We start from the raw sequence: 13,612 nt of genomic DNA, 5'->3' as shown, positions 1-13,612 counted from the left end.
CTCCTTCTGTACAAAAATGCATTTAAAAGTTTATCTGAAGCTAATATGAAGCTTCAGCCGTCCAAATGAGTCAAATCAAGTAGATAAATGTCAAGGTTACAGTCTATTTTGTGCCAGAGTTCCTCTTATTGTTACTATACTTCCACCGCAGCTCAATGGGGAAACACAAAGAGGGGATTAATGCTAAAACAGACAGAGACAGACTAAATGTGGCTGATTTTCACTTAAACTGCTTTTGTATGTGATTGTGATCGACAGATAAATGGACCTTAGTTAATACAACACTAGTCAAAAGTTTGGACACACTTTCTCATTCACTTGAAAGAGAAAGTGTTTCCAAAGGTTTGATTGATTCTGTATGTGTTTCTTTTTTCCTCCCTTTTTCCCGCTTTCTGCTGCTATATTTGATATTGTTTTTAAAATCATAGTAAGTCATGTTTTAATAACCTGAGTCACATCATGGCTGAGTTCAATCACTCTGTGTATTACAGTATATTACAGTACTCTGTGATACTGTGGCTGTCTGCTGTCCTTTGTGTTGTTTTAGGAAACTTCTGCCCCCATGTGGATAAAAGTGTATTCAACGTGTTGTCTTATTGTAAATAAAGTTGTCTTATTGTAAATAAAGTTGTCTTATTGTAAATAAAGTTGTCTTATTGTAAATAAAGTTGTCTTATTGTAAATAAAGAACATAGAACATTTAATTGGTTTATTGCATGAAATTAATTAAAAGCTGTAAACTAAATTTTTGTGCTCCAAAAAATGTTTAATGGAAGGTCCAGTGATTATCAAAGTGGGTATTTATTTATTAATCTGTGTATTTATTATTATTATTATTATTATCATTATTATTATTATTATTTATTATTTCTTTTCCCCTTATGTTTTTTGTTTCTTACAGCATGTGTGTTCCATATATTCAGTTTACTGCATGTTTTTTATTTATTTATTAATTTATTTTATGTTATGACTGAATATCTTACCAGTTTTTTCCCTGTTTTTATTATTAAAACGTGTTCACTGATCAGACGGGGGTTTGTGGTCTAATGTGTGTCAGTTTAAGGTCCTTGAGTTGAAAACGACACCGCTGTAAGCTGAAAAACAGAAAAGCAACAAAGATACGAACAATATTTAAAACACATAACATTATCCACTAATGTTAGTTACTTAGTTGCTCAATTATTATGCGCTCATTTATTCATGTATTTATTCATTTATTTTTTCATGTTTATTTATTTTTCCTCCTATTTATTTATTTTGTTTTTACTGAATGTAAAGGGTTTTTGTACATTTCCTTTACTGTATGTTATTGTTAATGTTATAACTGAATATCTTACCAGTAATATTAAATATTTACCACCACCACCACTACTACTACTACTGATAATAATAATAATAATAATAATAATAATAATAATAATAACAATAATATCACCTAAAAATAGAACAGCAACAAAGACAAAAAATATTTAAAATTACTTTAATTTAATTTAATTATTATGTGCTCATTTATTTATGTGTTTATTTATTTATTCCTCCTCTTATGTATTATTTAGTTTGTTTTGCATATTCCCTTCACTGTATGTTATTTATTTATTTAGTTAGTTATTCATTCATTCATTTTCATTTCCCCCTACTATATTACTTTGTTTTTACTGAATGAAAAAAGCTTTTTATTATTCCCTTTACTGTATGTTATTTTATTCATTCATTCATTCATTCATTTATGTATTATGTGTTTATTTTGCCAATTTTTTCCTCTTGTATTACTTTTTTCTACTGAATGACAAAAGCGTTTTACTATTCCCTTTATTGTAAGTTATTTTATTTATGTATGTATTTATTTATTCATCCATGTGTTTATTTAACCAGTTTTTTCCTCCTGTATGAATGAAAAGGGCTTTTTGTACATTCTCTTTATTGAATGAATATTTTTCCAGTTTATTTTTCTATATTTTATTCTTTAAACTTATTAATATGTCACTGTTTATTGTTTGAGCTTCACGGTTGTCTATAAAGTTGATAGAATCTTTTTTTAAATGACGTATTGTTGAGCAGCAGTCACGTGACCTCCACCTTGATCATATGACCAGACTGCTGCTGCATTAGGACACTGTAGGAGCGGAGGAACATCTCTCTCTCGCTCTCTCTCTTTCATTTTCACTCTCAGTTTGTTTTTAAGCTGTTTTATCTCATCGTTTCTTCTTCTTCTTTCCGGATAAAGTGAAGTTAAAGTTAAACACGATGTTTTCAGGACGAGGGTCCAACACGGAAACAGGAAGCCGGTTCTGTGCTGCTCTGTGGTTTCTCCTCTCTGCTCTGGTGTCTCTTGGTGTTTGTCTCCGAGGATCTGCTCAGGTACAGCCAGGTGTTGTTATTACACTGCAAATATCAGCGTTATAACACAGTAACAACAGCAGGAAAGTGATGAATATTGACTTTATTTGTGCAGCACCTTTAAAAAACTGTTGTTACAAAGTGTTTGACTGAGTATAAGAAGGGAAAAAAGGCAAAACAACAAGAAACAAGGGATAAAATCACTCAGAGTTCATGTACAAAGTTATAAGAACTGTAATAAAACATCTACAAGCTCATTTTGTCTTAGTTGAGACTGTTAAAACTGTCAGAAATGATTATTTAATTGACTTAATTGACTTTTTGTTAATGCTATTGTATGTATGTATTTCTGTTATGTTGTCCTGTTCTTGAAAGCCTTCAGGTGTTTTCCTCAGTATCAAATGTTTACAATTTGCAGCCTCAAATGTTTATATTACTGAATTAAGATTAGCATCATCACCTGACTATTAAACCTTCATGTTTAAAATATTATAATTGCCCCCGACAGGTTTTAATGTTTTTGAAGGGACAGGTCACACACTGAAAGATGTTTTTCCTCGCTGTAATTGTTCCTTCTGTTCATACTGGCAATTAAAAGATCCAAATGTGCTTTTAGTGGAAGTGATTAGGACAAAATTCAGCTAAATTTTCTGCGAAAATGCATTAAAAAGTTCATCTGTTGCTTATGTGAGGCTTCAACAGTCTGAGTTAGTCATATCAAGCGGACATGTCACATTTACAGTCTTTCTAAGCATCAAATCCCCTCTTAGTGTTTCCCTGTTGAGCTGTGGTGAAAGTACAGTAACAAAAAGAGGAACTTTGGTACTAAAAAGACTGTAATGTTGAAATATATCAACTTGATTTGAGTCATTTGAACAGCTGAAGCTTCATATTAACTTTAGATGAACTTTTCACAGAAGTAGGACTGTGGATTTTGTCCTCCATCACTTACATTATAACTGTATCATGAAGGGATCTTCTAATGGTCAGTATGAACAGGAGGAATGGAATAAAACTATTTTAAGACAGATTCCTGAAGTGTGTAACCTGACACCAGCTGGAATTTGAAGATATTATCAGCGCCCTAACAGGTTTTGTCCCTCTGTGCCCTCTCACGTTATTTTTTCTCTCGTGCTCTCCGTCCAGATCGACCCTCTCCTGTACGAGGAGCAGCTGCTGTGGGTGAGTGGAGGCCAGGGGGAGGTGAGCACCTACAGGATCCCAGTGCTCACCTTCACTCCCAAGGGAAGCCTGCTGGCATTCGCTGAGGCCAGGAAAGGATCGTCCAGCGATGTGGGAGCAAAGTTCCTCGCAATGCGTCGGTCCACGGACAAAGGCAAGACAACCCCCCCCCCCACTAATGAATCAGCTGTATCAGATAAATAGATAAAAACTTAATAACAGAGTAGCTGTGAATGCTTCAGAGTGAAAAAAGAGAGAAATATCAATCAATCAATCAATCTTTATTTGTATAGCGCCAAATCTCAACAAAGTCATCTCAAGGCACTTTACACATAGAGCAGCTTCTAAACCGAACTCTTCAGGTTTCAACTTTAAAGAGACCCAACATTCCCACATGAGCAACAGTGGCAAAAAAACTCCCTTTTAACAGGAAGTAACCTCAGAGCCAGACTCAGAGTGGGAGAACATCTGCCTCGACCGGTTGGAGTAGAGACGAGAGAAAGGAAGGATAGAGGAGAGAAGCACAATGAAAATCAACAATGAAGCTGGAAGGTCCGGGACTGGAATCTATCATCCGGACGTCTACAGGCCCAGATTACCTGTGAGACCAGAAAGCACAGACAACTCTGGGGAAGAAGTTTAGCTTATTGAATGCATTAATAGAACATGAATGTTAATGGATATAGATGGATGTATAGATAGAGAGAGAGAGGAGGAGAGAGGAGCTCAGTGCATCATGGGAGTCCCCCGGCAGTCTAAGCCTATAGCAGCATAAGCTAGGAGCTCTAAGAGCCCTAACTATAAGCTTTATCAAAAAGGAAAGTTTTAAGCCTACTCTTAAATGTAGGGAGGGTATTAAAAAACAGCAATCAACAATCTGTTAATTTACAAACCTTTCTTGGTTTCTTTTAACAAACATCAGCATCAGTCAGTCATGGCTTCAAATGCTGTCTTATCTGCATTTTTCAACTTGTATTTAAATGTTTTTTATGATGTTATATTTGCGTCTCAGCATGTTAATACTCAGATTTATCAGAAAACAACATCATGAGTAACATAAAAGTAAAGAAACAACATAAAGTGATGTTCATAAGATCAAAAATGGAAAATGAGGTTATAATGACATCACGTGTTATGATAATATCTTAACTTATATGGTACCTTTTTCAGAACAGAGTTTACAAAGTGCTTTGACAGTTGAAGCAAAAACAGCACAATAAAAAAGTAAAGACACATGACACGGAAAGCAATAAAAGGGCTGACATTTAGAAGACGTCAGTGGAAAACAAAAATCTGATGATGAAACTGATTAAAAGATGACAAACGGATTACGTAAAATATATAAGTCAGTCTGGTGAAATGAGTTTTAAGATTCTTATCGTCTTCGAGCCTTATTTTTTTCAGGCTGGTTGTTTCAGAGCCTGAAGGCAAAAAAACACTTTTATATGAGGCTTTAAATTTCAGCCTCGAGCTTGAAACAGCCAGAAGGACCCCAGCTGAGATAGACACTTAGATAATTTCAGTATTTATTGAATACTACAAGTTTGAAAGAATGAGAAAAAAACCTGCAAGCTGTCTTTGTCATTTGTATACACTCGATAACAGCGGTGTCAAACTCATTTTCATTCAAGGGCCACAAACAGCCCAATTTGATCTTATGTGGGCCGGACCATTAAAAAGATGGAAAAAAGGAGGGACGGAAGGAAGGTGAGAAGGAAAGATAAGGAGAAGAGAAAAAAAAGGACAGGTGGAAGGAAGGAAGGAAGGAAAGAAAGGAAAGGTTGGAAAAGAAGACAGAGATGAGGAAAGATGAAAGGGATGATGATGAAGATGGAAGGAAGGGAGGAAAGAAAGACAGGAAGGAAAGTGGGCCGAAGTGGCCCCGTCGGCGGGCCGGTTCTGGCCCACGGGCCGCATGTTTGACACCCTTGCTCTATAACATCATTTCTGTCCTCAGACCAGGTGAAATTCCTTTCATTCTTGTTTTAGTTTTACTTTGTGAAGGTCTGAGGACACAAAGTGATCTTAACAAAGTGAGAACAAATGAAGGTTTATTTTAGTCTTTCACACTTCAATCAAACTACAGCTCTGTATCAGAGGCTTCTGCATCCTGCTGAACAGAAACGTAACACTTGAGTAGATGTGCTCTGGTGTCTGAATATCTTTCTCTTGATCGCTGTAAATTAAACTGATTGGAAGAAACAAGTTAAATAAATAGTAAAAGTTAAAAAAAACAAAAGTAGGAACAGAAACAGACAACAAAAGATTTCCAGTTGAGCAGCGGAGTGAAACTGATGATTTGACTTTTTTTTTGAATGTGGTCTATGAATGGAAAGTTTCAAATCCGTCAGTATGAAGAGTTTAATCAAGAGTTTTTGTCCTAATCTCCCCCTCGCCCCCTTGTCTCCCCCCCCTCCCCCTACAGGAGCCACCTGGTCCCCAACCAGCTTTATCGTGGATGACGGATCGAAGACGGACGGCTTGAACCTGGGCTCGGTTGTAGTTGACGAGGAAGTGGGCTCAGTTATTCTGATCTACTCCTACTGCTTCCACCTCTACCAGTGCACCCCCGCCAGCACCATGATGGTACAGAGCATGGACGACGGCCTCAGCTGGAGTCCGCCCAGAAACCTCTCGGTGCAGCTCGGAGTCAAGAATTTCGCCCCTGGGCCCGGCTTTGGCATCCAGGTGAGAGAACAGTGTGATACTTAGGTGTGAGAGGTTCGGGGTCAAGCTGTCTCATAGCTGTAAAGTGAGCTAAAATGTAACCGTAGTGATCTTTATGTGTTCATGTCACATTGGTTTTACAGCCATTGCAAGCTGCTGAGACCTCAGTAATTGAAGTCATGCACTAGTAATAAGACCAAATCTTATAGTGAGACTATAAAGGCATAAATCTGAGTGGCTTATAAAGTGATGTTGAGTCACAGACATCCTGATCACTCCCTGCACGGATGTTATGACCATTTAATCTAATTTAATCTAATAATCTGAGTCAATACATATTTGTTCCACCAGTGTAATAATCTAAAGGAAGGATTAAACATGATTGATCCTGGATGATAAATGCATTGAAAAAACAAAAGTTCTTATTTAGTAGAATTTGCACTTCATACAAAGAGGAAACGTATCTTGTACAAATGTCAAATATGCAGTCTAAATTAAGAAGTGAGAACGCGTTGTAGTTTCGAGCTCACTGAATGTTGCATCCGTAAAGTAGTCAACAAGTTCATAAAGAAGTAGAGTAGTAGTAGAGTAGACAAAATAATCTGAACACTTTATGGACTGTTCATGAGGGAATTCATTAATTTATTACAATGGATTTATTATCAACTCTGAAGTGGCTTTATCAGAATTATAAGAGAGCAACAAAGATGGATCATAATGCTTTTAATGCCACTTAACTACAGTATAGATGGGATGCAGATGTCAGCATTGTGACTACCACATGTGTCTGTTTTCTTTTAGTTCAGGAAACCAAATATTAGCATCCATATTGCTTTCAACCACATCGTTCAAAGAATCAAGAACAATCTAGTCTGTCAAAGGTGGCAGTTTAGAAATTTGTGGCAAATTATGCCAACATGAGACAAACTGCACCCACAAAGAGGAAGAGCAGTCACAAGTTAAACCTAACCAGCAGACATGTGATGGATTTATAAATGCTGCTGCAGTTTTTACAGTTTACTTAATATTACAGTAGAGCAGGGGTGTCAAACTCATTTTAGTTCAAGGGCCACATACAGCCATAAGTGGGCTAGACCAGTAAAACCATCGCATAATAACCTATAAATAATATATATTCTCTATAACTTTACTGTAATAAACTATATATTTACAAAACAGATCAACAGTCTGAGACGTCATAAGAAAAATGAGTGCAATTTCAACAATATGATGTCTCAGTTTTTTCAGATTATTTTGCACAGAAGCTGCTGATTGATGTTCAATATCTATAACTGGAATTACTTTACTACAATTTTCATACATTGAAAAGTTATCCAATGGGCTGGATTAGACCCTTTGGCGGGCCGGTTCTGGCCCATGGGCCGTATGTTTGACACCCCTGCTGTAGAGTCTGTATTAAAGCTCCAACTAACGATTACGTCATTGATTATTCTTCCAGTTCTTTTCAATTAATTGATTAATCATCCTGATCGTGAAAAACTGTCCATCACAGTTTCCACAGTAATGTCATCAAACATCAGTCAAAAACCAAAAAGTACCAAATACTCCAAGAGAACCTAAAACCATCAAATGTTGAATCTTAACAATTAACTGATTATTAAAATAGTTGCTGATTAATTTTCTGTCAATGGACTCAGTGATTAATCAATTAATGTAGTCTCATCTACATGTAGTCTCTTTATTACATTTGATAGAAAAATCAGTGCAAAATGCAGAAAGCAAAAAGAGCAAAGTCATTATTACATGAATTTTTAAATGCTTTAGTGTCCTTAAAAACAAGTGTGCTGTAGTTATTTACTCAGGCAGTCATGCACATAGAAATGCTGAGCCTGCATGGATTTACAAGACAGTTACAGTGTGGAAATATTTCTCAAACAAAGATAAAACCACAACCTCTTTCATAACACTGCAAACAAAGAATTTTCGGTATCATACTCTACAAAATAAAATCAGCCACACAAAATGTTCCCTTCCTGAAAACAGCTCAGGTTTCGTTTTAGAATCATTCATCCAGAAAACATGATCAGAAATGTATGAAATGGTGCTAATTAGTGTAGCTCCTAAATCATTATATAATGAATAATACAATAATAATAGACTTCAGCTTCAGTCTCACCTGAACCAGACAACAAACAGTGAACTCCTACAGCTGATGGTGAAGCGCCTAAAATGTCTTTCACTTCTGGATCAGTTCTGCTTCACATCATTTAACCTTTGTGTCGTCCTCCTGGGTCAAATTGACCCCGTCTGTATTGACTGTTCCTTCTTTCCTCCCTTCCTGCCTTCTTTCCTCCCTCCTTTCCGTCCTTCCTTCCTCCCTCCCTTCCTCCTTTCCTTTCCTTCCTACCTTCCTTCCTTCCTTCCTTCTTTCCTCCCTCCCTCCTCCCTTCCTTCCTCCCTTCCTTTCTTCTTCCTCCCTTCCTTCCTCCCACCTTTCCTTCCTTCCTTCCTTCCTTCCTTCCTTCCTTCCTTCCTTCCTTCCTTCCTTCCTTCCTTCCTTCCTTCCTTCCTCCTTTCTCCCTTCCCTCCTTCTTTCTCCTTTCCTTCCTTCTTCCTCCCTTCCTTCCTTCTTCCTCCCATCTTTCCTTCCTCCCTCCTACCTTCCTTCCTCCCTCCTTTCCTTCCTTTCTTCCCCCTTCCTCCTTCCTCCCTTCCTCCCTTCCTCCCTTCTTCCTACCTTCCTCCCTTGACTCGAGGACAACAGGAGGGTGAAGGAGTATGTTTTTAATTTATTTTTGAACCAAACATCAGCAGAAAATCTTTCCTTGTTCATCAGGAACAGCTTGCACTGCACCGAGCATCATGAATATTACACTATAATCTGATTTTCTTTTTTCACCTCACTAATTCAAAGAGTGTAAATCCAAAAGTCGAATCATCTCATATTTATATCTGACATTTGGCAGCTCTCATCCCACATCATCATCAGCATTGACCATTTTGGGCTGAGGATGTTCTAGTTCATGTACCATTAATATAATATGAGGATATTCAAATTATGAGCTCAAGCTTGTTTGTGCCAAATGTGTAAAAAAAAAAAAAAAAAAAAACCTGGAAAATGCAAACACACTGTATGTCATCTGTGAACAGATTGCATCTCCTAATGTGACGACGATGATGATGATTGTTATTTTCCCGAACTCTGTAAACAAGCAGGTTTAATTGCTGCAAAACAGACAGCAGTGCATTTGAAATGTTTGCAGCAAGAGAGCAATTAGACTGTACATTATAATAAGAGAGGGGAGCTGTGATTGTGCAAATGAGTTGCTTATCCCACTCTCTCTACAATCTGAGCTGAGCATCTGTATAGCTATTATGTTTGTGCAGATTCCTGCCAGCTTTTGGGACACTAAACCTTCTGTTGGACTGCAGCAGTTCAGACAATATGTATGATTAGTATTCTGGCTTTGCTTTATGAGAGAGCCGTGTTTGTGGTTCAGGCTGCTAGTTTCAGATTTTCAAACTTGTTAAGAGCAGTTCTATGAGGATGTATATTATGCAATGCTGATTATTTAAAGAGCTTGTTTTTATTCTGTGCATGAAGGCTCCAAATCCATGTTTCAACACTGACAAATGCTCTCAACTTTGGCTTTTTAAGAGTGATGTATTTGCTCTCTGTAAATCAATTTTCCATATTCAGAAAAATCTATTTGTGGTCTCTGCTTTGATCATTTTTCAGAGTTGAATTCATTAACCGTTACAATCAAATTTGCTCTTTTCTATTTGTATCTTTGTGTTTATTGTGTACTGACTCTACATCCTTTTTCTATCTTTTGTATCTACAGAAGAAATACAACCCGGCTAAAGGAAGGCTGGTGGTTTGTGGTCACGGGACTCTGGAGGGCGACGGCGTTTTCTGCATCCTGAGCGACGACCACGGACGCAATTGGTACAACGGCGCTGCCCTGAAAAGCATCCCGTACAACCAGAAGAAGAAAGCGCAGGACTTCAACCCTGATGAGTGCCAGGTACACGGACCCCGCTGTGTATAAATCACTTTTACCTTTTCCAGAAACATGTCGGCTATGCAGCATGTGCCTTAATTATTCAGCTATCATCTTACAAGAGCAACACAACATGAAAACTCAATTTAAGACTTACAACTGAGAGTCTATTATCTATTATTATGCTCCTCAGCAGTCCCCTCTGCTGTGTGACTAAATATCAGTGACTGGGAAACTAAATAATTTTCCTTCCCACCATAATGTATTTAACAGCAAATGCATCATATTCAGACAGATGGTCCTTTCATTAAAGCTCCATTTATCAGTGTTTTAATATTGACAATGAATCAAATGAATATGTGCAATATGAAACCTACCTAGAAAATCAGATTTTTAGCCTCATTTGATTTATCGTTTGTTTTTATGCCATGCAAATTTCCTTACAGTTCAGTCTAAGTACTTATAAATCCAGTTTTCTAGCAACAACTGGCAGGTAATTGGATTGAAAAAGAGCTCTGATAAAGCTACTGTAAGCTGCCTGTGCCAATATCAAGCTGTATACTAGCTGTTATAGAAAGTTGAGAGATATTCTGTGTAGTTTGTGTAGAAATTAAACAAGTTTAAAAAAAGATAATGAATGCTAATGTTGCTGCAATAGTATCCTAACATTTTTCCCCATAAGAGCTTCATGTTAGGGCAGTTGTTGCAGAGCTCTTCTGCCCCCTACTGGCCGAGCAAATCAGCCAATAGGATTTAAAACACCGGGCAATTATCTCAGGTGTCATTACTCATCTGATTTCAGCGTATGAATATTAAACATCACTTTAGACACCTTTTTTAAATCACAAAGCATGAGACACCGCCAACCTTTTTCTTTCTTCTGCCCTTTCCCGCAGCCTGTCGAGATGCCGGACGGCAGCATCATCATTAACGTGCGAAACCAGAACAACTACCACTGCAGGTGTCGGGTGGTGGTGAAGAGCAGCGACGGCGGAATGACCCTGCCCATAGATGACCTGTACTTCGACTACGAGCTGGTGGATCCTGCGGTGGCGGCTGGAGCCCTGCAGAAAGAGGGAGTGCTCTACTTCACCAACCCCTCCAACGAGCAGCACAGTAAGGGTCACCACAAGCTCAAATAATCAAAATCAAAGATACCAGAAAAAAAAGATGAATCTGTATCGACTTCCTGCCCTTTTCCACTTAGGGATCAACCTAACTCTACGATGGTCGCTGACCAACGGCACGTCTTGGGAGAATAAAGCCGTCCAGATATGGGCGGGGCCAAGCGGCTACTCCAGCATGACCTCATTGGATAGCGGCTCCACAGAGGACAGGAAGTACATCTTTGTCATCTATGAGAAGGGGCACAAGGAGTATATTGAGACGATCTCATTCGCCAAGATGCACCTGTACGGTGGCCGGTAGAGCTCATAAATCAGAGGTAAGGAGGAAGAGATCATCAACAGTCAGATATGAGGAGAAATATATTGAATACTGAACATATTTGACAGGAAAGAGTATCTGAACATGACTTCTTGGTGTCTCTTGTGTTTGTCTCCTAGATTCAACCATTGGATGTAAAAAGGAAACAAGACGAGGTGGTTTACTCCCTCGACTTTCTCAGGAAGAAAAAAAAAAGAGACTTTTAAAAAGCTCATTCTATGGTATATAAAAAAACATGGGAAAATATGATGTGTGGCACTGTGAAACGCCAACTTTTTGTGTTTGGACTCTAATTAAGATCTCATCTTTCTTATTTTCTCTGCTGTCTGAAATTCCTGAAGTTGATGAAATCACAAGTTTTACGTTTGTTAGTTTGGGATTTGTATTTTTGCACAGCCAAAGTATCTTTTTGGGAGTTTCCTTCTTCCTAGTTAAAATACAATATATCATAGCAAGTTTCTGATAAAAGGATAAAAGTACACTAGCTTCCAAGTAGCTTAAAGCTTTCATGTAAATATCAGCTGTTTTTGAAGCAGACAACTACACCTCATTTATACATTGAGTTCACACCAAAGTATCACATCAGTCTTCCACAAAGAGGTAGACCGGTATCTTTGGGAGGGGGGGGGGGGCTGCTTGTATATAAAATATGGCGTTAGCACAGATTTTAAGCACATCCCAGAAATTCATCCACCATGAATTCATTCTCACAGATTCAGTCAGATTCACTGTATTCTCACTCCTAGTTGCTCAGATAATATCATTTTATACTGAAGCGGCATACAGTACATTCAAATCATATTTATCTTTATCTATTTGTTCTGGGGGGGGGGGGGGTTTGCCTTAATTTTAATACGTGTGCCATGAATCCACTCTGATTGAAATTAGCCTTGCCTTTGTAAATCCGCAACATGTGTCTGTGTGTGTAAAATAATGTCAATAGCCTTTTTTTTGTTATGAGACTACACTTGAATGTCCTCTGCTATTTCCTAATGGATTTGAGTGGTTTTAGAAACAAAGAAAAATGAGTGTGTGATTGAATGTGAGAGTGAGGAAGGAAGTACATAATGTAGTCAAAGTGTCCTCCTTTGTACTTATGAAGAATAATTTGTAATCAGTCTGAACTCCAGTGTATGAAGATTTGGATATTTTAATTTGAAGCCCTGTATTACCAGCACTGTATACAAAATTACCTTCTTTTCTATCTGGGCCATTATATTATCTGTAAAATAAAGAAATGATTGCAAACGAGATTTCATACTACCTTTTTTTGTTGGAAATGTTACATATTACTACTACTTCTATTTTATTTATTTGTTTTCAGCTGTTAGGGTAAGTGTACCCATTAAGCACCAAAATCTAAGTTCAGGTGTTTTTCATGGATACTGACATGATTTATGGACAAAATAATTAAAAAATACAAATATCAAAGTATTAAAACCAGCAATATATGTATTCAGTAACATATACATATTAACAAATATTAAAAAAATGAGTTTAAAACCCTCCTGAGTAAAATCTTAAAGGTCTGACTTCAGATGTAACCTCCATCAACTTTCATACGTAACTCTATAATTTAATTTCAGTCACTATAATGGATTGCGGTTACATTTATTTCATAATTAAATTACATAACACTGTTACACGTAACTAGTTAATCCCCAACACTGGTTGTGAGTGCAGCCGAGCTGATCTGCAGTCATGTTTTAGTGTTTCTAATCAAATGATGACGGAGATGCTGATTCTTTATGTCAATGATTACAACACAGGAAAGAAAGGACTTGATATCTGTACATTCATTTCCCCCAATATGTCACTTATAAATGCACACTGAAATGTATCATGTAAAGAATAGTTATTAAATGTTTTTATTTACCAAATTAAGAGTATTATTATTGTTGGAAGACTTGTTTTAAAAATGAAAAAAAACTCTTATGAAACAGATATGAGGATAGAATTAGTTAAAAGTAAGGGATTTTATTTTATTTTTACTTCATATTGTTGGCTATGTATTT

General features: G+C 37.1%; 1 protein-coding gene across 1 annotated transcript; it reads left to right on the top strand.

Moving 5' to 3' along the window:
• The first annotated feature begins 2,233 nt into the window (after positions 1-2,233).
• neu1 (neuraminidase 1) lies at positions 2,234-12,140 on the top strand. The gene is made up of 7 exons (XM_053334564.1): positions 2,234-2,358; positions 3,484-3,673; positions 5,945-6,207; positions 9,993-10,175; positions 11,048-11,267; positions 11,359-11,595; positions 11,717-12,140. Exons 1-6 carry the CDS (start codon positions 2,245-2,247, stop codon positions 11,577-11,579), a joined length of 1,191 nt encoding a protein of 396 aa, XP_053190539.1. The 5' UTR covers positions 2,234-2,244; the 3' UTR covers positions 11,580-11,595; positions 11,717-12,140.
• Positions 12,141-13,612: the final 1,472 nt, after the last annotated feature.

Source organism: Scomber japonicus, chromosome 15 (assembly GCF_027409825.1).
Source record: "Scomber japonicus isolate fScoJap1 chromosome 15, fScoJap1.pri, whole genome shotgun sequence".
In the NCBI taxonomy this organism is placed as follows: Eukaryota; Metazoa; Chordata; class Actinopteri; order Scombriformes; family Scombridae; genus Scomber; species Scomber japonicus.
The sequence above is the reverse complement of the archived record's forward strand: the minus strand, read 5'-3'. Positions and strand labels throughout refer to the sequence as shown.